The 26,374-nt window shown below is 38.3% G+C and overlaps 1 protein-coding gene across 4 annotated transcripts in view; it reads right to left on the bottom strand.

Annotated features, from left to right (window-relative positions):
• Window positions 1-1,793: 1,793 nt before the first annotated feature.
• haus8 (HAUS augmin like complex subunit 8) overlaps window positions 1,794-26,374 on the bottom strand; it is a 32,674-nt gene continuing 8,093 nt past the window's right edge. For all 4 annotated transcript variants that reach the window (XM_039766828.1, XM_039766829.1, XM_039766831.1 and 1 more), the window contains exons 3-10: window positions 26,114-26,175; window positions 24,315-24,423; window positions 21,316-21,402; window positions 20,990-21,075; window positions 11,369-11,527; window positions 9,839-9,980; window positions 8,709-8,847; window positions 1,794-2,069 (exon numbers count right to left, since the gene is read on the bottom strand). In XM_039766828.1, the coding sequence (XP_039622762.1) occupies window positions 1,943-2,069; window positions 8,709-8,847; window positions 9,839-9,980; window positions 11,369-11,527; window positions 20,990-21,075; window positions 21,316-21,402; window positions 24,315-24,423; window positions 26,114-26,175 (911 nt within the window). In that variant the 3' untranslated portion in view covers window positions 1,794-1,942. The remainder of the gene's footprint in view (window positions 2,070-8,708; window positions 8,848-9,838; window positions 9,981-11,368; window positions 11,528-20,989; window positions 21,076-21,315; window positions 21,403-24,314; window positions 24,424-26,113; window positions 26,176-26,374) is intronic.

Below are 26,374 nucleotides of genomic sequence, written 5' to 3'. Positions count from 1 at the left end.
AATATCTAAATGATCAAAAGAGATCAAGAATTAAAATCAGATCCTCCATCCCAGGTACCTGTATAACTAACTCGAACTCCTATTTCAATAAAATGTATAAACCGGCTCCTAAACCCTCTTTGCAATTTGATTTGCTATTGGCTAAACATCTGCTTACTTGGAAATTAAGTTGCTTTGGTGGACATTACATTTAGTACAGAATCTAATTTATGTGGCGTAATGAATTTGACATTATTCCTTTAGCCGAGGCAACATCAAATGAACTCGTATTTCTTTATAAATCAAGAGATAGCGGCTGAGGAGATACTGTAGCCTTGGGATACAACTGTGTGATGGACTGCATACTACCTCTAAAAACTTTGGTGAAATGTACATCCTTCAAGGCTCTCATATCTAATATTACAAGTTTTTCAAACTGTTCTGAAAGATGCTCTCAGTTAATTCGAAATGCTACAAATGCTAGAATCATCACTAGAAAGTCAGACCACATAACTCCAGTTTTTAAGTCCTTATACCGGCTTCCAGTTAATCTATGCACTGGTTTTCAAATTCTTCTCCAGACACAAAGCTTGAAATGACTGAGGCCTCTGCAAACCTCTCTGGATTGATTATTACATATGAATCAGACTACATATTATGATCTTAGTATGTCAAAAATTAATAAGCAGCAAGATGTCAAACCTTTAGCTACAGGGACTCAAAGCAGAGGAATGACCGGCCTGCTTGTACTGCTCAAAAAGAGATTCCCCTTCAGTCTCAGCTTTTAGATCCAGGCTTAAACTCACGTCAATGGCCTAGCATACTCCATCTGACCTGCCAAGTAGCGGTGTGTATTGCGTTTTTTTGTTTGTATGAAGAAATGTGTATGTGCATTCCGAGAGCTGTGGATTGTTACTAACCCTCCTCTGTTCAGTTTCTCTTCTCTGCATCTTGGTAAGCCACTGATCTACTTCCAAGCTGTTCTCCTGTTCATCGAGAGACACTTAATGGACACCCTTGATGAGTGGCCATTTGGCCAAGGTCTCCAGGACGGTGCCGGATTTTGTCAGTTCTAATTGTTTGCAGACGCCTCAAGGATTCCGTGTCAGCTGGCCATAGGTAGAACACACTATTTGTCCCCAGGGAAAGATGTGGCATTTTACAGAAGCTCAATAAATATAAGCGTACACATCAGAATGACTAAAAATAAAGAGTCGCAGTGAGGCCTGATAAAAGACTTATTGCTCAATGAGATTATTAATGGGCAGGCATTGTTAGGATCATTTAACATCATTCAGTCTGAAATAGTGTTTTATTTTCTTAAGTGTTTTAACTAATCTGTATCTTTGTATGTGCGCACGATATAACCAGTAATTTAATGGAAAGTTTGTATTCCATTCTGGCCAGTGAATTTGTTACACTGGTTGCTGTGAGCCTGAACCCTGTGAGGTGTGTGACACACAAGTCAACTGAACTGTGTTGTATATTTTGTAATGTGACCTTTTAACATTGTGTGTCGATTTCTTGGTTAAAGCTGTAATTGTAATACATATTTTTATACACACCCACAAATTAAGTACAACATCAGAACTTACAGTGGCCCTAATCACTTCCCATATACGAACCACAGAGATTGAGTGCATACTTCATGAATAATAAAAACTGTAACCCAAGGTCTGGTATTTGTACAAGTAGAAACAAGCCATCTGCCGACACAGGCACTGTAGGAAAAATGCAGGAATTTCCATCTGGGGAAACAAGGCTAACATGGAGAAAAGCTGCGTTAGAAAAATGAACAAAAAAAAAACACAATTTCATTAAACATAACAGTGCATTTATAGACCTAAAATATCAAAAACACAGCCTTCATATAAAACATGTTTAGTCAGCTATTTTAGGTAATCTGGAAAAATGTGCAACTATATTACAAATAGTAAGACAGCAGAAGAAAAAAAAAATGATGTCACATCTTAGGGAAGTATAAACTGGTGGTATCAGCCATTCCCAGACGCTCTTCTTCCCGATCTTGATGAATCATCACCCCTTCACGCATGACTAGCGAGGACAATTCCAAAAGATCCTCAAGACCTCTGTAGGGTGCAAAAAAAAAAAAAAATGATGAAGTTCAATTTCCATATGGAGATGTATTACTCTTTAACTTAAATCAAGTTACATTTGTCTCTAAGCACTTTATAATAAAGCAACTTGCTAGGCTTACTTTGAACAATCAATTCAATTAAACTGAATTTAGTTTATTTTTATATAGCGGTCTTCAGAGTGCAGACGCAGAGCACTGTGACAAGTTCACAAATTTCTAAATAACAAAATTCAAATGACGTCATGATGATTGAAAAGGAATTAAAAGATACGTCCATACCATGACGACGGCTCATGTTTTAAAGTTATAATATTTAGGAAAAAAGGAGGAATTTTATAACATTACATTCCAGCAGTCATACTAACTACACATTGACCACAAATACCCAAGCGAGTTAGAAAAAGAAGCAAAAAACGAACATCTGTACCCAGCTAACACAGGGAAAAATGTTTTTAATGGAGTTTCATTGCAATTTAAAAATTCTACAAAGTAAAATAAAGTATTCCATCCCAACTGAACTAGGAAAATACATCTCATGCAGAGGCACAATTTTTATTATAATTTTTTTTTTAAAAGCAGTTTTTACTACATCATCTACAACATGAGTTCAAATTAGTGGGGTCTCAAATTTGCCTCCCCCCGGATTGTCCCGACATGTTTACTTGTGTGAAATGTCCTTCCCTGCCAATCTGAGAGTTCTGTAAGGGAAAGACGGGACAGAAGGAAATGAGGTTGTTTCAGTAACCACCGTACTTCAGGTTTATTGTTGTGAAAGAAAAATTAACTGCTTGCAAGCTACTTCGAGTTAATAGCTGACAAAGCCGTTTTGCTCTAACGGCAGGTTATTCATACAGGCGTCTGTCGTAAGGCAGGGTGCACTCAGCTGGCCCAGGACAATTTCCAGTTTCTTTAGGAACGCGTCTATTTGACACAGGAAAGACGACCTTCCCTTCGTTAAGGTTTACCTGACAAGTATAAAAAAAAGAAAACAACAGATGTCCCATTTGCATAATAAAAAAATGCTTAAGTAAACAATGTTTTTTTGGATAAATAAGGGGAAGGAAGGAGAAATTATAAAACGTAAATCGAAACGTAAACTTTGCTCTTCTGCCTTGCAACGTAGAATCCATGTACTCATCTGTGACTGAATAAAAATCTCATTAATTGAACTATTCCTGTCTTCCTCGGGGGGTTTCTTCCACATTGTCATGAGACTCTTGCTTGCAGGTTTCCCCACAGACTAGTGGTCATACTGTCTGGTGTACAGAGTGACATCATGACACAAATTTTAAAAACATTGGACTATGCAGTCAGGTGGAGAATTTTGTTTCTTGGGGCAAACAGAATTGTCCGCAGCCCACCATCAACACAAATAACTGGTCGGTGTGATGGAAATTAAAAAAAGGAGCCTTAGAGCCCAGACATTAATAATAAGGGAGTGGATGCGGCGGTGGTACACTGCTGCAGATATTTCGGGGTCCACATCAAAGATGGGCTGAAATGGTCTCGTATCACAAGAGGAACTATAAAGAAAGGGCAGAGCTGGCTCTTATTTAGGAGACTACATTCCTTTAATTTGGGTAGTGCCATCCTTCACATCTTCTATAACTATGTGACGACCAGCGTGATCTTCTGTACTGTGATGTGCTGAGATGGTAACATAACTTCAGGACAGGTCCACCGAATCAAAAAGCGAATCAAAAGGGCAGGCTCAGTTATGGAATGTATTCTCAACCAGCTAAAGGTAACAGGAAAAAATTTAAGAAAAGAAAAAAAAAAAAATGGACTGCCATTTTGAACAATGCTGCACATCCTCTTCTCTGACACACTAACCACTAGGAACTTTCAGCCAACATATCAGCAAAAGCGTGTCAAGAAAAGCTTCTGGGGCCCCTCCATACCTGCGTGCTGAAAGCAGTGTTAACCAGGAAGTCTCGTCTCGCTCATTCAGCATCAACGTGTTTCGTTATATAAAGAGTTGTGCTCTTTTGTGTTTATCTTTGTGCATAGTCAAGCCCTTCATTACGGCTCCAAAACGATCTGCTACTGCTTCAGGGGCCGTGCCCAAGCGCAAACGGAAGATCTTAAGATTGCCGAAAAGGTAAACGTTTTGGATTTGTTGAAGGCTAGGATTCTTTTTATTTAAAAAGTAGGAAAGGAATATAAGATCTACAGCCGCAGTGTCCTTTTAACCAGGGTGCAAAACGAGTTGTAAGTGGATGTAATAAGGCAGTAGTCTGGATGGAATCTGCTTTAGGGATTTGGATTGAAGACTGTCAGAAGAAGAACAACGGCAGTGCTACACAATCGCCTGAAGTGGCTCCTTTGGAAGAACTAACGCTCTCCTTTGTTGTGCAGTAAAACTAAACTCATTGTTATCGGACAAGTCGTCGTGTCATTGTTGGTGAGTAACTATAATTAATTTTCTACTTGCAGTACTTAGTACATGTACGTACATTTAGTGTCACTGTACACACATTTACTGTATACTATTTTTCTTGCATTGTCCGTATTTATTGCTGGTGGCCTGTCTATCGTAATGGCTGTAACATGTGATATCGGAGACACTCAATATCTTTAAAATAATATTTAGGTTTTACTGTATATAAACAGTGTGTTTACATACATAATTTCAATAAATCTTACCTAATATCTAAGAGAATACAAAGGGATTATGCTGTATAACTCTGTGGGGAATATTTATAAACAGAGCGGGAGAGTTTATAAGGGCTTAAAATATATAAAAATAACCATACAAACATATGGTTTCTACTTCACGGATTTTCACAGTTGGGTTGGGGTCTGGAATGTAACCCCCGCGATTGAGGAGGGATTACTGTATACTGAAACAGTTGGTGGTGATTGTGCGGAAGATGAAAACATCAACTTAAAATATCACGAAGAAAATCTACAACCATTAACGCCATCCAGTCTTCCACCACACAAAATTACTGTTGAAAGAAGGATGTATCCAAGAAAGGTAATGCAGTACATCTTCAGGTGGATAACATTAGACACCAAAGGAGATCTTGATATGCCATTCGTATTAAAACGTTAACAGTTTCCCGTTAGAATAACTTTTGCAAAGACAATTTACAAACCTAAGAGCCAAAGATTCGAAAAAATTGTTTTAATAGAGAGAAACAAAAAGTTATACGTTGCATTGTCACCATAAAAGTCCAAACACAGAATCACAATTCAATGCGATATTGAAGAAAATGTACAGTAATATGAAAAAGTTTGGGAACCCCTCTTAATTCTTTGGATTTTTGTTTATCATTGGCTGAGCTTTCAAAATATCAACTTCCTGTTCATATATGACATGCCTTATGGAAACAGTAGTATTTCAGCAGTGATATTGTTTATTGGTTTAACAGAAAATATGCAATATGCATCATAACAAAATTAGACAGGTGCATAAATGTGGGCACCCCATCAGAGATATCACATCAACACTTAGGTGAGCCTCCTTTTGCAAATATAACAGCCGCTAGACGCCTCCTATAGCATTTGATGAGTGTCAGGATTCTGGATGGAGGTGTTTTTGACCATTCTTCCATATAAAATATCTCCAGTTCAGTTAAATTTGATGGCCGACGAGCATGGACAGTCTGCTTCAAATCATCCCACTGATTTTTAATGATATTCAAGTCAGGGGACTGTGACGGCCATTTCAGAACATTGTTCTTCTCCCACTGCATGAATGCCTTTGTAGATTTCGAACTGTGTTTGGGGTCATTGTCTTGTTTGAATATTCAACCCCTGCGTAACTTCCACTTTGTGACTGATGCTTGAACATTATCCTGAAGAATGTGTTGATGTTGGGTTGAATTAATCCGACCGTCAACTTTAACAAGGGCCCCCAGTCCCTGAACTAGCCACACAGCCCAAAACCTCCACCAAATTTGACAGTAGGTAGCAGGTGTTTTTCTTGGAATGTGGTGTTGTTCTTCCGCCATGCAAAGCGCTGTTTGTTATGACCAAATAACTCAATTTTTGTCTCATCAGTCCAAACCACAAAATGAATCTGGCTTGTCTAAATGAGCATTTGCATACAACAAGCGACTCTGTTTGTGGTGTGAGTGCAGAAAGGGCTTCTTTCTCATCACCCTGCCATACAGATGTTCTTTGTGCAAATTGCGCGGAATTGTAGAACGATGTATAGATACACCATCTGGAGCAAGATGTTCTTGCAGGTCTTTGGAGGTGATCTGTGGGTTGTCTGTAACCATTCTCACAATCCCGCGGATATGCCGCTCCTGTATTTTTCTTGGCCTGCCAGACCTGGGCTGATTTAACAGCAACTGTGTCTGTGGCCTTCCATTTCCTGATTCCATTCCTTACAATTGAAACTGACAGTTTGAACCTCTCAGACAGCTTTTTGTAGCCTTCCCCTAAACCAGGAGACTGAACAATCTTTGTTTTCAGATCTTTTGAGAGTTGCTTTGAGGGTCCCATGCTGTCACTCTTCAGAGGAGAGTCAAAGGGAAGCACAATTTGCAACTGACCACCTTAAATACCTTTTCTCATGATTGGACACACCTGTCTATGAAGTTCAAGGCTTAACGAGCTAATCGAACCAATTTGGTGTTACAAGTAATCAGTATTGAGAAGTGACAGGCATTCAAATCAGCAAAATTACAAGGGGACACAAATTTTTGCACAGCCAGTTTTTCACATTTGATTTAATTTTATACTAAATACTGCTGCACTAAAAATCTCTGTTCGGAAAACACCCCAGTACTCAGCTAGGAAATGAGACATACCACTGTCATCTTTTTTGTTGAAAGTAGAGTAAATTATTATGCAGGCTGAGAGGGGTTCCCAAACTTTTTCAAATGACTGTAATTCAAAAAATTGTTCTTACTGAAGTTTTACAATAAAAATGTAAATTTAAAAGGTATTTGCATGTTAATTTCAAAGCCAAACACAACAAAATCATATTACGCAACAAATAACTAACGCAACACGAAACATAATTTACTTTCAAATTATTACATTTCACTATTTTTTAATATGATTAATTGCTTGCTGTAATGTAAAATAGTAAATTGTATATCTGCATTCCCATATGGGAGCTGCAGAACTGCAAGCATGGGGGTGTGGCAAAGCCCCCTAGTACTATCTAATTAAAATCAAGACATCCCTCATCCCTTATGCAAGATCATTTATATGAGCTTTACAGACAACAGAAATGGTTAAGTAGAATTGTTAAGTATCAGTACAGCACCATGCTAAAGAAAGTGTGTGAATTATATTGGACTGCTTCTAGCGGATGATAAATAAAAACAAAAAAAAGGGACGACGCAGAATCAGACATGAGTGTCATATAATGGATGAAAATATTTTGAAAAAAGCAGTGCAGTCTTAAACCTACACTTCAATATCACTCACTCAATATATTAGTGACAAATCGCAGAAAGCAGACGTCACAAAAATGAAAAATCCCCAGGAGTGATAAACTAGGACCAATGCACCCCCACAAGGAAGAGTGCCAGATATATTTGTGCAATTTGGAAAGAACAGTCTACTTTTGTTAAAACATGTTATTTTATATACTAACAACATGCTAATTTCTACAAATATAAACCCCTTAGAAGCACATTTCCTTTATATTGGTTACATTTTCCTTTGGCTAGTCTGTACTGACATTTCTCAGAGAATAATTTTACCAAATCAGTTGAATCTCTTGATTAAGCAAAGCAAATTCACGGTCTCCAAAAGACACATGTCTGCTTGCAATTTGACATGAATCAATAATAAAAGGGACAGTAGCATCCTGGGATGTTACTGAAATGTGCACCCATTCACTGTCCATGCCGATTTTGTACTGTATGTTCTGCCATGTCCGCAAGGCCTTTCCTCTTGGTATTCCTGTTTTCCTTCTACTTTCCAAACATTTCTAGGTTAATTTAATTAGCAACACTAAACTGGCTTCCAACACGAGTGTGGGAGTGTGCATTTGTTTTTACCTGCATGTCCTGTGATGAATTAACCAAGGGTTTCTTACCACCTTTTGCCAAGTGCTGCCAGGACAGGCCCAAGACCCTCACACCCCTGAGTTGGATTAAAAAAAACTTATGTATGAAAGATAAATATGGTTAAAAAAATTAAGGAAAAAACTCCACTACTGTCAGATCATTTTGTTACGCTTTCAAGTCCATGTGCTTTTTGCTTTTAAATTGTGCTTGATTCTTTGTAAAGGACGTTGTGTAATAAACAATATTGAAACAATCTGTATGCAGACATTAAATATTTATGCTACGGAATTTTACATATCAAGCAAGTGTCCTTGTTGATCCCCACATAGTGACTGAGCAAATCAATTTAACTGGCAACAAAATAAAGTACTGTATGTAATTAGTTGGGGTCGGGGGAAATGTACAATGCTGCACTTGAAGCAGTGGCACAGTGGCAGAGCAGTACGCACTGATGCCTCACAGCTCTGATATCCTGGGATCAAATCCCCTATTTGGGCATCGCTTGTGTGCAGTTTGGTCATTCTCAGAATCCATCCATAAAACCCCCCCACCGAAAAAGACAAGCAAGTCAGGTTAACCATTGCCTGTAAATGGCTTCCCTGTGAATGGTGAGGTGTATGTGTACCGCCTGCTTTCTCAGATCCACTGACCTTCGAACTTCCAGGTCCACCTGCACAGCAGAATCTTGAATACTTTTTAGTAGTTGGTTGGCTTCAGCATTTTTTTCTGATCGCTCAGGATTCAGTTCCAGGAGTTTCACAGTTTCTGTCAGACAGCTTTCAATTTCATCTGTGTGGGGACAGAAAGGAAAAAAAGCAAACAAATGAACAGAATCATAAGATGAAGTAGCCACAATTTAAAATAAAGCTTTTCCCAATGAAATACTTGCTTTCGCTCATAGTCAACAAGTGCCAGGTTTATCTAATATCAAAGAAGATGGAAAAGGCAGGTAATCCAGAATCAGCCAGGTCATTATAGAGGGGCTTGGACAGCAAAAATACAGACCTAAATGTAATGTTTGTAAATGAAAAGTATTACATGTGGGAAATATACATGTTAGATTAAAATATAATGGGAGGTCTGAAACTTGAAAGTACCCCCAATGAGAAGGACGTGGGAGTTATTTATAGTGGGCTCACTACCATCTGCCTTCAGACAGTTAACCGAAGTGATCAACATTCTTAACAGGAGGTTAGGTTATACAGCACAAGTCAAAGCAGGTAATACTTAAGTTGTACAACACAATGGTGAGGCCTCCACTGGAGTACAGAGTTCAGTTTTGACCTCCATTATTACAAAACATACAGCAGCACTCAAAATTCCAGAGAAGAGTGACTAGGCTATTTTCAGGAATGCAGGGGATGAGTTATGAGGAACAATTAAAAGAGCTGAGCCATCTCAGTTTAAGCAAAAGAAATGGGTTAAGAGGTGACATGACTTTTAAAAGTTGAGTTTTTAAAATTATGACGTGAATCCCAGGCTGCTATTTTAAAATTTATTAAACACAGGAACAAAGATAGAAACTTGAGGGTAAATCTTGCACAAATGTTACAAAATGGTTCCCCCAATCCCCCTCCCCCCCCCCATACAGAGGACCATTAGACATATGAAATAAATTACCAAGTAGTGTGGTAGACAGCAGGCCTTTAGCGGCCTTCAAAACTCAACCTGATGTCATTTTGGAAAAATTATGTTACTAGGACTGGTGAAATTTTGTTGGGCTGTATTGCCCGTTCTCATTTAAATGTTCTAATCAATAATAATCTAAAAAATCCATTACCAAGAAATGTATGTGCATCACGTTGCATATGTATGTTCTTCACTGGCAGCTCATGCCGCGTGGTGTCCAGGGCTGTAGCAAATGTTCTGTATTCATTTGTAAACTTCCCAGCAAACTCTGCTATAGGTTTTAGAGCTTCTATCTAGAATGAAAAACCATGAGAGTTAAATGTGTACTTCTAACCATTCATGCAAATGTGCAGCAGTGTCAAAGGTGTTAAAGCACACATGGCAAATACTTAACAGTGAAATATTCAGCTAGACACTAAATAAATGAATCATGATGAATATACCATTGTTGCACCAGTGATTGATTAAGTTAAAAGCTGCATAAAGCTACAGAAGGTAAAAGTGGAGGAATTTCTTGCATGAGCTATCTATAAAATAATGCCCTGGTTCACTAAACGTTGCATTTGCAGCTGAAACGGTGTCAAAATGTGGTACTGATTTTACTATTTTTCAGTAGTGAAATGAAATCTGACATGGCTCCCACAGCTCCTGCAAGTTAAAGACAGATGTATTGTACTCCGGACTTATTCTGTATGATTATAACCCAGTCAAAGCCTACAGATTCAGGTTTGTATTTATTATATCACACTAAGTGATCTATCATGAAGCAGATTTGTTACACTTTTCATAAAATATTAATCTATGTCTGAGTTACATACAACACAAACACAGTCTTTTAGTCATCAATACTCATTATGGATGCTCTTTCATCATTACATTTTTGAAACTGTGCTTCAAGTATTCCAGTCTCTTAACAGAGAGCAAACCAGGGACAAATGCAGGCCAATGAAGCAAGCACTGGGGATTGAATACACTTCCATCAGAAAAGGTACATCTCAGGAAAAACGAGTTGGTTTATCAGTCTAAACGTTCAGAGCCATTCAGATGTGAAAATCAACACAAAACAACGGCACACTGTAAAAGTACCAAATGCTGGACACTTTCCCATGCTGAATAAAAATATCAAATACCTAAAAGACTTCAAGCAAATGTAGAATTTATGGTCACTACCACATTTTGATACTACTGAAGTTTAATATTAAAGTACTAGCCACAGTATCTGTCAAAAAAAAAAAAATATATGTTATCGCTTGCACTGTGTGCACATTCAGGGCCTTTCTTCTGTATTTGTCCATATGAACGGCTGTTAACCGACCGGCACTCCCTCTCTCAAATGCATTCTGTAAAGCTTGTGTCTCATACTCTTTCATTACGTTCGAGGCGCCTTTATTTCCGGTCTGGTTTCAGTACTCTCTCTGTGTTGCTCATACACACACTACTTCTTTCTTTGTGTCACCAAAGCCAAAGTGACCAATCAGTTTGCTCAGACAGACTGGACACACAGATTTTATTTTTTTTTTTTATATACTGTAGTAGATTAATATTCCTTGAATATTAATTACTATACAAGTTTTTCAAAACAGATCATTACACTTCATGACATTTTTTGAATCATAATACACTTATTACCAAATATTTTTCTTAACCCGTTATTCAAAGAAATAACCAAAGCTCACTCAACCTGTACGTCTAGCAGACTGTCCAGCTCTTTCCCTTTTTCCCACAGAAGAAGTTGCCGCTTCTGTTCTTGCACTTTCTTCCTCAGTTTCTCCTCTTCATCCATCACAATTAACAAATTGGTCTCAGCTTCATCCCGCAACTTGTTTGTGTTGCTTTCCATCTTAAAGACAAATACGTATTGAGAAAAAAAAAATCATTACTTTTAATTCAACACCTGCAAGTATAAAATGGAGGAGGAAATTAATATATTTTTTTAAATCTGCTTTGGATGTTTACATGTAATTCCTCTTCAAAACATTCATCCATTTTCTAATCCTGGATATCTTAGTACTGTTGGGAACAAAGGCAGGAACAAACGCTAGGCAAAGCACCAGTCCATCTCATGGCACACTCACACATTGCCATAAGCACACGGCTACAATCCAAAGCTAGAATCATCTAATTAACTTAATGGCATATCTTTGATTTGTTGAAAGAAACAGTAACTGTTGGGAGGACATTTGAGCCAGCATTGGCAGGACATGAACATTCCACAGATTAAGCACTCAAGCCAAGAACTGGACTAGAATTCGAGTACTAGGCAATAGCACTTAGTTGCTGGTCCACCATGCCAGAAGTTAAAAATAGAAATTAATTAATGGCGGATTCATCAGGTTAAGATCGTGTAATACTTGAAATAAACTGTGTATTTAAACCATTTTATACGAGCCCAATTTCAGTTTAACATATTTAATGGTTGTTGACCATTAAGTAAAAAAAAAAAAGTTTCACAAATGGTAGGAATATAATCAGCCCATCAAGCTCCTTCGATTAGCAAAAGCATTCTCAGATCTCAAGTAAATATTTTACAATGCTGTCAAGTCTCCACTTCAACCAGCCAAATTCTTCCAGGCTTCCAAGCCTTATTGTGAAGATGTGCTTCATGACTTCGAAACTGTAAAGCTCTTCCTTTTTACTTCCACTAGATGTTCACGAGTATGTAATTCCAGAAACCCGAGGGCTCAATTTAAGCAATGCCCTTTTAGAAATTTGAAGGCCAGATTAGGTCCCCATGCTGCCTAACTAAGGAGTTTTCATTCCCTAAGCCCGTTTATGTGGGGCTTTCCTTTAGTCCCAGGAGGCTGCTCTTTGCTCTTCTGTGTACATCTTCTAGCATTGCACGGCCTACATTTTTAAGCTTAAATATAAAATGTACAGGAGTGCACAAAAACCTAAGACGAAAATGTGTTTAAACCAGAAAAGCGAATGAAACCACTGCACAAGGATGATGGAAATCAAAAATTGCACCATAATGCTTAAAACGTTTTAGCAAAACTAACTTATTCTCTTGGCTAAGACACGGTCCCAGAGTTTCCAGCCATGCTCTTCAAGTAGCCAACAGTGACTGTTTTTTGTTTCAGCCATGTTATTAATATCAGCTGCTTATTCTTGCTGCAAATTGTAGTAATTGTTTGTTTTAGTGACCGCGTGTGAATTCAGGAAATGCATGTTAGTCAACTTTTTTTTTTTGTTAACAGAATTCCACAATTAACTAACACGTCATAATTTAAATAAATCAAAGGGGATAATCCATTACTTTCTTTTATTCACCTGCTTTAACTTAATTAAGAATTATATGATTTCAGAATGCTAATGAATCAGCAAACATACTAAAATGAAATGATCCTATTTAGGAGACGACACCTAACTTACTGCACAATTGCTGGGCAGATTCTTCTCTCTTTTCAGAGAGCATAAGATGATGGTCTCATTTGGTTTGCTATGTCTACGTTGTTAGATACTTTATTAATCCCAAGGTATTGAGGTATTCTATCTATCTTTATAAATTTTGTCAAGTCAAGGTATCTACTTCAAAAGCATATCTCTGTAGTTTGTTTTAATACACCAGTATTAAACTGAGGTGTTTGGTAGTCCTGAAAAGGGGCATGTAAAAAAAAGGATGTCAGCACAGAGTGGGCTAAAACAAAGGAATGGTCAAAAGGTGTACGACTAAATAACAGCAAACAAAAATCAAAACGCGAACCAGAATTCAAACTGAAAAAACAAGTAAATATTCCCTTTCCCAACTAAAACATATCAACTTTTCAGTGTTTTAGATTTTAATCTAAAACTTGGGCACCATGTCCTGTGCACTACCTTCTTGACTTGTGAGTCACATACCCAGCAACAACAAAATGGTAGTAGATGGTGGTTGGTGGTAAGAAAACATAGTGCCTTTAAATCAAGAAAAATAAATGTGCAAATCTACAAAAGGAATAATACATCCCTTTGCAGTAGCTTCACCATCAATTTTTCATGTATGTTCACTTAACTTCCACTTGATAACCTTGAGTATATAATTCACTACTTAACTGCTGGCTCAGTTTTATCAGTGCCTTTGTGAATTGTGAAGGCCTGAATTACTTTCTAACATCGTCTCCTCTTTTAAAGACTGAAGAGGTTGAACTTCCTGAGTCGACCACCCTTTTGTTCTGGGATGCACTTGGTTGCTTTTCTCTGCATACCTACTAAAGCTGCTATGTCCTTTAATTGTAACATGGCAATAAGAACTGCACACAGCTCTCCAGTTGCTGCCTCACTGGTGTATATAAAGGTGCCATCATTTATATTTGTTTTAACAATATAACTTTACATTTTATTTGACTTCCTAAAAATAATAATATATTTTATTTATATAGCGCCTTTCCCATGCTCAAGGCACTTACAGAATATAAGAAAGAACGGCAGGGTATACAGTATATAGCATAGTACAAAGCAAATAAATAAATAAAGAAGATTAAGACAGTAAATTCAGAGAAAGCCTAACAGACAACAGAATTGATGGTCTAGCACACACACACACACACACAGGTTACATGAGCATCTTGACAGAGAGGTAAAACTGAGAGACGGGGAATGAAGTCAAGAAGAGCTAAAAGCCTTCCTGAACAGATGAGTTTTGAGTTGTTTTTTAAAAGAATTTATGGAGTCAGCTGACCTGATTAATTTCGGTAGGTCATTCCAGAGTGCTGCTATACAGCTGAAGGCCCTGTCTGTCACCCATGGAGTGAAGATTAGTGTGGGGCACAACAAGATGGCCAGAATCAGAGGACCTTAGTGCGCGGGCAGGCACATAGTGATGGAGAAGATCACTGATGTAGTTTGGCAGGTTATTTAAGGCTCTGTAGGTTATTAGTAGGATTTTATATTCGATTCTGTAAGACTCAGGGAGCCAGTGAAGATGGAGCAGGATGGGTGTGATGCCGCTGCTGCTGGCCAAGTAAGGACTCTTGCAGCTGAGTTTTGAATAAGCTGGAGCTGTGATATAAGATTAGAAGGGGCACCTGCCAGCAGCAAGTTACAATAATCGATGCAGGATGTGATAAAAGCATGGAGAAGTTTCTCAGCATTAGAAAAGAGAGGAAGGAGCGAACACGAGATATGTTACGGAGGTGAAAGTAAGAAGGTTTCTTAATGTGATTTATGTGAATGGAATAAGAAAGGGAGGAATCAAAAATGACACCAAGATTCTTTACAGTAGAGGCAGGTCTGATGAGATCACCACCAAGATGGACTGGGAAGGAGCTCATTTTATTAAGTTGCATTTTAGTCCCAATTTGCAGGAGTTCAGTTTTGTTGCAGTTTAATTTTAAAGAGTTCTGCTCCATCCAGGTTTTAATTTCACTAAGGCAGGTTGTGAGCTGAGAAAGCTCTGATGAAGTTCCACTTTTAACATTGAAGTAGAGTTGAGTATCATCTGCATAAAAATGATAGCCCAGTCCATAGCAATGAATAATATGGTCAAGGGAAGCATATAAATACAGAAGAGAAGAGGGCCGAGGACAGAGCCCTGAGGAACTCCTTGTGTGACTGGCGCTGAGCTGGATCTGCTGTTGCCAAGACTAACAAACTCTTGCCTATCAGTCAGATAGGACTTGAACCACTGGAGGGCAGTGCCAGAGATACCCAGCATGTTCTCCATTCTGTACAGTAGAATGTCATTGTCTAACTGTGTCAAATGCTGAACTGAGGTCTAATAGAATTAATATGCTGGTTTGTCCAGAGTCTGCTGACATAAGCAGATCGTTGGTTACCCTTAGCAGAGCAGTTTCACAGCTCTGTCGCGCGCCCTGAAACCAGACTGAAAGGGTTCCATCAAATTATTAGATGTTAAGTAATTGGTGAGCTGGGAAACAACACGCTCAGGAACTTTTGACAGGAAAGGTAAGTGGGAAATAGGCCAGAAATTGTTAAGATTGTCAGCATCAAGACCAGACTTTTTTAACATTGGGGTTACAGAAGCGATTTTAAAAGTGAGTGGCACAGAGCCAGTGTCAAGGGATGAGTTTATTATTGTTGTAACAGTCGGGATTATGGCATGAAGGCAGGATTTAAGTAGTGTGCTGGGGATGGGGTCCAGTATACAAGTAGTTGGCCTCATCTTACAAAGCAGGTCATTAACAAACGCAGATGTGACTGGTGAGAACTTAGAGAAGGAGCTGGATGGAGTGGGAAAACAGGGAGAGATATAAACAGATGATGTATTTATGTTAGTTGAATTATTTAGATCTTTAATTTTGTTACAGAAAAAGTGGAGGAAATCCTCACAGACTTAGAGAGGTAGTTGGGCCAGATGCAGGTTGAGTAGTTTATTAACTACAGAAAACAAAACCCTTGGGTTATCATGGCCACTTTCTATTATTCTGCCATAGTGGGTGTTCTTAGCAGCAGTTAGTGCTTCTCTGTAAGCTCTTTGGTGGTCAGAGAAAGCCTGGATGTGCACGGTGAGGCCAGTTTTACGTACGTTGTCTCAAGGCGTCAGCCAGCTGCTTTCATAGATCTCAATTCTGAGTTATACCAAGGAGCTGAGCGCTTAAAGGAAACCTCCTTATGTTTTAAAGGAGCTGTTTTATCTAATGCTGAATGAAGGGCTGAGTTATAGTGGTCAACAAGACTATCTAGTGTTGACGGAATAGGTGCAGACAGTAAAAGATCAGAAATGGATCCAGAAAGGATAGAGGGACAGATATTTTAAGGTTTCTGTAAGAAATTTGTCGTTTACAGGTAAGAGGAGGTAAAGGCAGTGAGACAGTAAAAAATACTGCTTTATGGTCAGAGAGTCCCAAATCAGTGCTGTAAATATTGGCAACAGATAGTCCAGAAGTGCAGATCAGATCCAATATATGACCACCAGAGTGGGTGGGAAAATCAACATGTTGTGTCAAGTCAAAACAGTCCAGTAAGGATAGGAATTCATTTTTCAGTTTAGATGTAGTAATGTCAATATGGATGTTGAAATCACCAAGGAGGATAATTCTCTGGGAGTGAGAGCTTAGGTGGGTTAAAAGTTCAATCAGATCAGATAAGAAGGATGCATTGTATTTTGGGGGACGATAAAGAACAATGAGTGAGACAGGACCTGTTTCCGTTATTAGTTTAAGAGCCAGGCACTCAAAAGACAGTGGACAGTCAATTGGGATTCGTTTGATATTTAAGTCTGCTCTGATAATTACCGCTAGCCCACCTCCTTGTCTAGAGCTGCGAGGTTCTGTATGGAAAGTGAAACCAGGTGGAGTCGCCTCCGTGAGAGACGTCAATTCGTTTGGTTTTTGCCAAGTCTCCGTTAAACACAGTATATCAAGTTTGGAGTCAGTGATGAGTTCTGACAGCACCAATGCTTTGCCATTAAGAGATCTAGAGTTAAACAGAGCAATATTAGTTAATGAGGCATCTTTTTGCACAGAGCTGTGATCAGGGTTTATTTCCACACAATGTAAATTTGGCACACTGACACTTGTATTTCCAGGGCCATGAGAAGGAAGGCTTATTCCTGTGCAAATGCTGCCGGTTGTCTTTTCATTCGCAGCCCGGCGGTGGCGGCCTGACCTGACCAGCAATGTATGTATTTCGGGCGCAGCAAAATACCGGCGTCTTTTAGGATGTTCCAATCAGACCATTTGCTCTGGACAAACTGTTTAATAAGAAGGAGTTTGTCATGAGAGTATTTTAGCATGATACTTGGCAATACTTATCTGAAAAGCAGTGGAGAAGCAACACAGCATAGCAAAACCATTTGGAGTAGATGAGATGAACGGCGATAGCAAAGCAGCAGAAAGCATAGCAGGAGGAGGTAGCAGGATTTGCAGGTTCCAATACACAGCCACAAACAGTAACGCTTGGTAATTTCATGCGTGATCGCCCCGGAGCCATAAGCCAGGTTAGTATGAGCATCAGATCAGATCCCAGTCGTACAGTACTGTAAAATTAATCGGGTTATAGCGAATATAATCGCGGAGACAGATCATCCCGAGGTCATAGATCGCCAGGTACAAAGAAATGTTCGTAGGTCTCGTCCCGCGATCCACAGACTCAGCTGTTCCCAGTCAAAGTAGAGTCCATAATATCTGTAAATATTAAGCCAAATCCATGTAATTCAAGTCGGCTGCATCCACAAACTATACGTACAATAAAAGAAATAAAACAAGCGTGAGAAAGTGTAGAATTAAGGCGAATTTTGCAAAAAGTGTTAACAGGGAGGAGCGGCAGCAACTTGTGTGCGCCAGCGTCACCTCACCTAAAGAGTTCCGGATACATCTGGATAACATTTTTTCACAAGTATGAAATGGGAGCAAAATGAAACATTCAGTGCAAGTGAACTGAAAATGAACAGCAGGTCAACAACTGTAGAGATTAAGATGATTTTTGCTTGAATTAAGTCACACTGTAAGGTCTGTGGAAATCTAGGGGAGTAATTGGGGCAATCCAATACACAGAGGGGCAATGCCCCATTGTGTTAAGCTTTAAGTTGCACCCAAGCTCTTTTATGTTAAAGGAAGAGACTTGAGAGTTGCAGAAAGCCGGATTGAACTCTGTTAAATGGATGCCAGAGGGACGCATATTTAAACTGCCAAACTGTTTTGCAGCTCAACCATTTGGTCATCTTACTTTCTGAATTTCATCCAACAACCAGAGGCATTGATTAAAGATGAGCCTACATCTCTGCAGACCTTTCCAAGGCAAAAGGCTCCTGACAGCACAGTCAAATTAAGCTTGTAACTGTAAGCTGAACACTTGTTAACTCTAAAGTGCCAAAATCATGCACCTCTGAACTGGCTTTGACTTGTATTTGGAAATGTACAAAATTTAGTATCCTTGTCTTGCTCTGTTACACTCAGCCCCTGCATGTCTTCTGTCATCTATAAACCTCCTCTTAGGCCTTCCGGTTTTCCTCTTACCAGGCAGTTCCATCCTTAGCATCCTTTTCCCTAATATATCCAGCATCTCCAAATCAACGCAATCTCGCCTCTCTGACATTGTCTCCCAACCATCCAACCTACCTGAGCTGACCACCAATGTACTCATTTCTAATCCTATACACTCTCGCCACACCCAATGTAAATCTTAGCATCTTTAACTCTGCCACCTCCAACTCTGTCTCCTGTTTTTTTTAGTCAGGGCCACCATCTCCAACCCATATAACACAGCTGGTCTCACTAGCGTCCTGCAGACCTTCCCTTTCACTCTTGCGGATACCGGTCTGTCACAAATCACTCCTGACACACTTCTCCACCAATTCCACCCATCCTGCAGTCTCTTTTTCACCTCTCTTCCACAATCATTGTTACTCTGTACTGTTGATCCCAATCATTTACACTCATCCATCTTCCCCAACTCTACTCCCTGCACCCTCCCGATTCCTGTGACCTCCCCCTCATTTACACACATGTATTCTATCTTGTTCCTACTGACCTTCATTCCTCTCCAGGATCTCCTCAACCTGCTCCTGGCTATCACTACAGATCACAATGTCATCAGCAAACATCATAGCCAACGGGGACTCCTGTCTAATCTCGTCTGTCAACCTGTCCATCACCATTGCAAATAAGAAAGGGCTCAGAGCCGATCTCTGTTGTAATCCCACCTCCACCTTGAATGCATCCATCACTCCTACAGCAGACCTCGCCAGTGTCACACTTCCCTCACACATACTGTATCCTGTACCACTCCCACATACTTCTCTGCCACTCCCAACCTCCTCATACAATACCACCACTCCTCTTAAGGCACCCTGTCATATGCTTTCTCTAAATCCACAAAGACGCAATGCAACTCCTTCTGGCTTTCCCTGTACTTCTACTTCAATACCCTCAGAAACCACACTGCTGATCAGTAATCACCACCTCACTTCTTAACTTAACCATAACTTCATCTTGTGTCTCATCAATATTATCCCCCTATAGCTACTACAGCTCTGCACATCCCCCTTATTCTTAAATATCAGCACCAGTACACTTTTTCTCTACTCCTCAGGCATCCTCTCACTTTCCAAGATTCCACTAAACAATCTGGTTAAAAACTCCACTGCCATCTCTCCGAAACACCTCCATGACTCCACAGGTATGTCATCTGAACCAACAGCCTTTCCATTTCTCATCCTCTTCATAGTAGTCCTTGCTTATCTGTTGCGCTTCCTGATTCACCATCTCCACATCATCCAACCTTCTCTCTATCTCATTCAACAGCCTCTCAAAGTACTCTGTCCATCTGCTCAACACACTCTCCTTGCTTGCGAGTATGTTTAGGCATATGCATCTCCTCAAAATCTTAAGCCAGGAACCTTACCCATTCTCACCATGAAACCAAAAACAGTTTGTATCTTTGGATTCTGAAAGCTTCTCTGCTTAGAGCTTTTGGAGATGGTAAAACTTTGAAACCCCTCTCAATGTCCAGGCATCATCTGTTTTAAGATTAGTTTTTCCAAGTACTGGCTCTATGCTAGTGGCTGAACTGAATCTGGAAATACCTCAGTCCATAAACTGTTATAACTGAAAGAGCTACGCTTTTCACCTTTGTAGACACAAAACACTCAAAATGAGCTGAGGAAGACTACATCACAATACAAAACACACTGTGATGTGGCAAAAAGAAATGTATTCCACTGCAAGCAAAGTTCTACCGTGAGCAAAAACAAAGCAAGTCCACACAACATTAGATGCCCAACTTATGTATCTGTGCCAAGACAAATTAAAACTGTAAATAAATAGTAAGCAGCCTGCCAAAGACCTGCTTTATTAGGTTTCTAGCTTTTAGAAGATAGACTAAACTGGAAACAAGATACCATTCACTTGCTGCAAAGAACAGTCTCCTCTGGGTTAGAAGTTTGTCTGGGTTATATGTCTTGCATATCAATATATAAGTAATTATCATAAGCTAAAAAAATTAAAGTGGGGCCCTTACCAATTAGGTCTCATGAATTATTGGCAATGCCAAAAGGAAAGATAATAAGTAATTAATAAAAATCAACCAATCTATTCCTCTTCCCTGACATCATATAGGTGGCTTGTTGGGAAAAAAAATTTTTTAAAGGCATTAGTTGGACTCCATTATAAATAAGACTACAGAAAAAGAGTAGTAGCCAAGGATGTAACTGAAAACCTCAGAGTCAGCCAAACACAAAAGAGCTCTAAATGGTTTCTTTTCTTCTTGAAGTTCTCAAATATTCCTGGTGTATGTAAAATTGCTGGAAGCGGTTCAGGAAAATTCAGTCCACATTGTTCTGATACAGCTGCTCTTGCAGAAATCACCTTAACTTGTTTATGCTGCTTGTTTTTGCCAACATGTCACGAAATGCCTGAACACTCACCTTGGCAGTTACGTAGGCTAATAGAAGTGTCTGCCTGTCAATCGCTTCTTTGGAGTCTGGCAGGTCAGGGAACTGAGCAGTGCACTCTAGCACAAAAAAAAAACACAAAAAGCACAATGACTATCTAGAAAGACTGCATTTAGGACTGAAGTGTGACCAAAAATATTTTAAGGTATGAATAACATAGCAAGCTGTTAATAGGTTTTTCCTCGTATTTTTTTTTTTGATGTTTAGTATTAAAATGTCCATTTTAAATCAGTTTCTATAAATTTCAACAATAATTTCAGCCAAATACCGGTAATTAGTTTTTTAAAAAAGAGTGTTACCTCTAACAGAAGATATATCAAGTTCAGGACGTGCAAAATGTTCTTCTAGTAGACCAGACTCTGCAATACTGGACTGTAGAGGTGAAACTTTGAAAAAACAAGAAAATAAAAACATAAAATATACAAGCAAGTAAAATTTGGGTGTGGTTAAACTAGCTGTGTACATTAAGCTAGAAATAACAATGAAGGAAATTTACACTAATGTTATCCCCATTGTGTAGCTGTACTTTCTAATAAAAATCACAACATTTACTAATTTTACAAACTACTCCAACTCATATTACTATTGTAGGCTTCATATAATATACAACAAATTGCTAAAATAAATGAACACACAAACCTCACTAAGATTTTGAATTGGTGCTCAGTGAAATGTAAAAGAAGTAGCTGAGATATAAAGACCTCTACGCATTTCAAGCGAATGAAGAACTTTCCACCCGCTGCACGTGTGTTGTCTACCAGGAGACCTATTTCTTTTTCGTAAGAGTTACTTTAGCTACATTATGCTTTTTAAACTGCTAGGATCAGATTTTTTCTTTCGGTCTCCTGTGACATGCCTTACAGGTCAGAGCTCCACATTTAAATATTTTTTTTCATATGTGGAGAAAAATTCTGTGCTTTCATTTTCTAAGAAGAATAAAAATTACTTTCTTACAACCAGCAGTCGGAGAAATGCAGGATCAGCTGAAAGAAGACTGCCTTGAAACTCAACTCTCATATCAATAAAAGCCATCAAGAGCCCCGTAGCCAGAGGTGCCTCCTCAGTCTCACACATGGCGTCCCCACTTCGCACTGCCAGGGCAGCTCGGAGGAAGATGCTTTTTTTTTTATTAAGTTTTATTAAAAATACGTTTTAGGTTTAACGTGTAGCAAGAATAAAATTTAAAAAAAAAAACTGCTTATTAACGTCATTTAGTGTCACTCTGAACATGACCATATATAAAAATGAGTGATGATTACAGCAATTGTACCCTCTGTGATTAGTTAATTGCAGCAGACCATAATTAATACATTTAATTTCAGAGCACACAAGTCATATCAAAAATGCTTGTTTCTTGTTATAAAGTACATGGTCCCTAAACTGTAACATTCTGTCTAAAAAGAAAACGTTTGCTTCAAGAAAAAAATGTGCAGCGTATTGAAAATGTAAGATGGAATACTTATAAGAAAGTAAGCTATTTTTAAAGAGACAACAAAATTCACTGTTCACTTATGTAAATCACCATGAACTTAAAAAAATACAAACCAAATGTTCTTAATAATATCATTGAAGCTATTTGCATGAAGATGTGCATTTAATGAAGTGTAAGGACATGCACATTACACGACTTGGGAATTGTGTTTTCTTCAGACCATCCACAAAGTGAAAAAAAAATGTAGTCTGTTCAGCTAATGTCTTTATATATAAAAAAAGAATTAAACACACACACACAAAATAGCTGTTCTGTTTTATTGCACATTATCTCTAGACACTACCTGCCATAGTTTTAGTTTGCTATGTTACAGATCTGTTTTTCTACATTAGTTCTGCAATTTCATAATTCTGTGTGGTCATTAGTAAAACAGATAGTCTTCTGTTCCCTTTACAATGAATTTTAGGATGCACACATATACATGTATATACACATACATATATATCTGAACACACAGCAGAATATCTAAAAATGAAGAAAATTCAAAAGAAAGAAAATCTCTGACATGGCAGTCACAGTGAGGTATTATGCATGTGTATTGTTGTTGGTCTAAAGGACCCCAGTAATGTTTGTTGACATACTTCTGCAAAGTTTAAACTATTTTGATTTTAAAAGAAACAGATTCTGTACACCGTCTACATTCATTTTCACTTTTTCTTCAAATGTCTGGAGACATACAGATCAGGTTAACTGCAGACTATAAACTGGCCCCTAGGCTGCATTCACAAAGGTGTACTAGCACCACATCAAATGTTGGTTTCTGTCTTGCTGATATTGCGGTCAGGACAGGCTCCAACACCCCAAGTCCAGAACTAGAATAAACCAGTTTGAAGACTGGTGGGCAGACAAATTCAATCACCTAAAGTGCAACTATAAAGAGCAATATGAGTAACGTGCTTTTGATTACATATGGTATATACACGAGGGTTGTACTGAAAATAATGCCCGTTTGCCATTTTCTCCAGAACTATTTGCTTTTACATCACCAGATAGAACAGCTCTTACTACATGAATAAGATATTGTCTGCATTTCTAGGTGTTGCACAACCATGGATATGAAGTAGAAACAAAGAGACACTGCTCATGCTTTATTAAGAACTATTAGTGATAGGAACATCATTGTAGGCTGCACGATTAAGGAGGATACGTTTTATTTATACAGCTCCTTTTCCATGATCAACGCACTTCTATAGATCTCTATGGTGTAAAAAGAGAAATGTTCATAAATTAGGCATCAGCTGACACAAAAAGTTTTATTCAATAAATCGCAAGGAAATCCCAATGAACTGCAATTTTTATTGTGTTATAACTAAAAAGAGAATCCAAATCTAAAGCAGCAACTTGTAATCACGAGTAAAACACAGTGAAAGAAAATGAGAACAAAAAAAAGTTTGTTTCTTTTTGCAGAAAGTGCACTAGAAAGCATGCTCCGTTCCTTTATTTAAACAATATCACCGTACTGCAATGCACTGACAAGCTGATCTATATATAGTACAGTCACATTTACGAAGGTCACTAAAAGAATTGCTCTCTGACTGAATGCCACCCTGTTGGTTTCGGTTTTGTGCTCGATATTGTCAGGATACACGCCATCCTGTTGTGAGCCTTTAGCTAAATTAAGCAGGTTTATATAAAATAAATAAATAAAATCCAAAATTGAGACGGATGGCTGAAATTCACAATCTCTGTTAACTGCAATAAATATTACCAATCAAAATGAAGTTAATCACCATTTTTGTCATAATTTGATATTCCTAATGCAGATCATCATTAGTACAGAAGAAAGAAAATTAAACCTGAACTCACTGAAAGAACTGTGGAGCTTTCCAGGTGCCATCGATCTCCTCACTGAAGCTTCCAAAGTTCTTTTTCTCTCTTGGGATTTAGTGCTGATGGTCTGATTCATTGCTAAATTCTATCGGAAGAAAACAAAAGTAAATGTTAGATTATACTGATTCTTGCCCATCAAGGTCATCTTTGCAAATAGTCCAGACAAAATAAGCCAGGCTACAGTTAGTTATGCACGAAGTCAGTATTGCTCAACCAGTGTCTTTGGTTCAAAAGCACTTGAACAAAAGAAAAAAGCCGTTTCAGCAATTGACGTTTCACTGAAGCATTTGACAGAGCTGTTTGACGCTTTTTCACCCATTTCCAATTCAACTTGTTTCAAAGGAAGATGCCCACTCTGCTCTACAATTTAAGTTTATTTCCCATATTCAATTATACTCCTTTGACCAAGGGAGAAACCCCACGCTCATTGTTTGACTTTGGAGGGAAGGAAACAAAGTGGTTGTCAATGAACATAAATAATTAAAATTGGGTGTAGATACCATAAGGGTTGAAGTTCACTACACCAAGTAATGCCAGTATTAGCAAGGTACAGTTTGATAAAACACACACTAAAGGCATTTTTACACCTAGTAAAATTTGGAGCAGTTTTTTTCAACTCTGGAGCAATTGCCCCAGAATCTGGTTTGCTTAGGTAGCTGTACACACACAAGTTGCACTCTAGTTCAGACCAAAACTATTACACCATGATTCTAACTACAGAAAATACTGTGCATTACACAGTGATACTGTGCCACATTTTACTATTTCTGCTGGCAAAAAGACAGCATAAAAATAAACACACATATACATAACAAGTTGACATAAGACAGCCTGCACAATTACTGGTCAATCAGATCAGTCTTAACACATGATTCACCAACAGTGCCGTTTTCTCTCGCACAATTGGACAGCAGTTGACCAAAATAAAATGAAACAAAAAAAAATTTCATTCAATTGTGATTGTGTTCAGCAAACCACAAGTTGAGCTGGCAAAAAAACGAATGTTCAATGTAACTAATTATCAAACCCCAAAACCTTACATTTCAAGAGTGCTACATGCAGATATGGCGCCCTCCTTCTCAATGCAGCCACTGGAGGCACATTAACATTGATACTATGTGGTAAATGTTAATCAAGCACTCAAAAGTAAACATCATTAACACATATTTACTGGCCCTTTAAAACAGTGAACATGTGATTTGAGGAACTAAATAAAGATTATGGGCATCCATAATTATGCTGTATTTTTACCATGTAATTACCTACATAACTACAGAGTAACTATTGTAGGTGTTATTACCTTGTACTTACTGGGTAATACAGTGTAATGCTATAATTAAGCACTCAATTGTAATTGTGGTCTCAATTTACATATAACATTGTTGAACAACAACTACAATTGGGTACTTAAGTAATGGCACACAGTAGAGCAGAAATACGTACACAGCCATCTAATGGCCTCCAATTTACTGTTATCATAATTAATGCTTGCGTAGCAGACATCTAAGAAACATTTTCTAGTTTTGGACGAAAAATAAAAAACATAATTTACACACATCAAAAGGAACACTTCCAAGCAATAACCGTTAAAATATTTTAATTTTAAGCATAATTTGGAGACAACCCCCTTTCTTATTTCCACACTTAAGGTCACCCACCAAAAAGTGAATCGGTACACAAAATGATTCTTCAGCCACGAGTAACAATATGACATGTAATGAAGTCACAACACTTAAACTAAAGGCAAATCTTTCAAATGACATTGCATTTACTACCTTGACCACTGGCTTCTTTTCTAAAGCTTGCATGTAACGTGACTGGACCACTTTTCTTGGATCTGAAAGTTAAAAAAAAAAATTAACAAATGAATAATTTTCTACAATGTAGCCTACGTTTAAAACTCAATAACTAAAATACAATAGCACATTCTGAGCATAGCTTAAATCTCCCGATTAGTGGAGGATCACGATGGCTGCTGGTTTTCATTATATAGCGGAGGATAATTATTACCTGCCATTGTGTTTTCACTTCAAATA

Source organism: Polypterus senegalus, chromosome 10 (genome assembly GCF_016835505.1).
Source record: "Polypterus senegalus isolate Bchr_013 chromosome 10, ASM1683550v1, whole genome shotgun sequence".
In the NCBI taxonomy this organism is placed as follows: domain Eukaryota; kingdom Metazoa; phylum Chordata; class Cladistia; order Polypteriformes; family Polypteridae; genus Polypterus; species Polypterus senegalus.
This window is presented reverse-complemented; position numbering and strand designations above follow the sequence as displayed.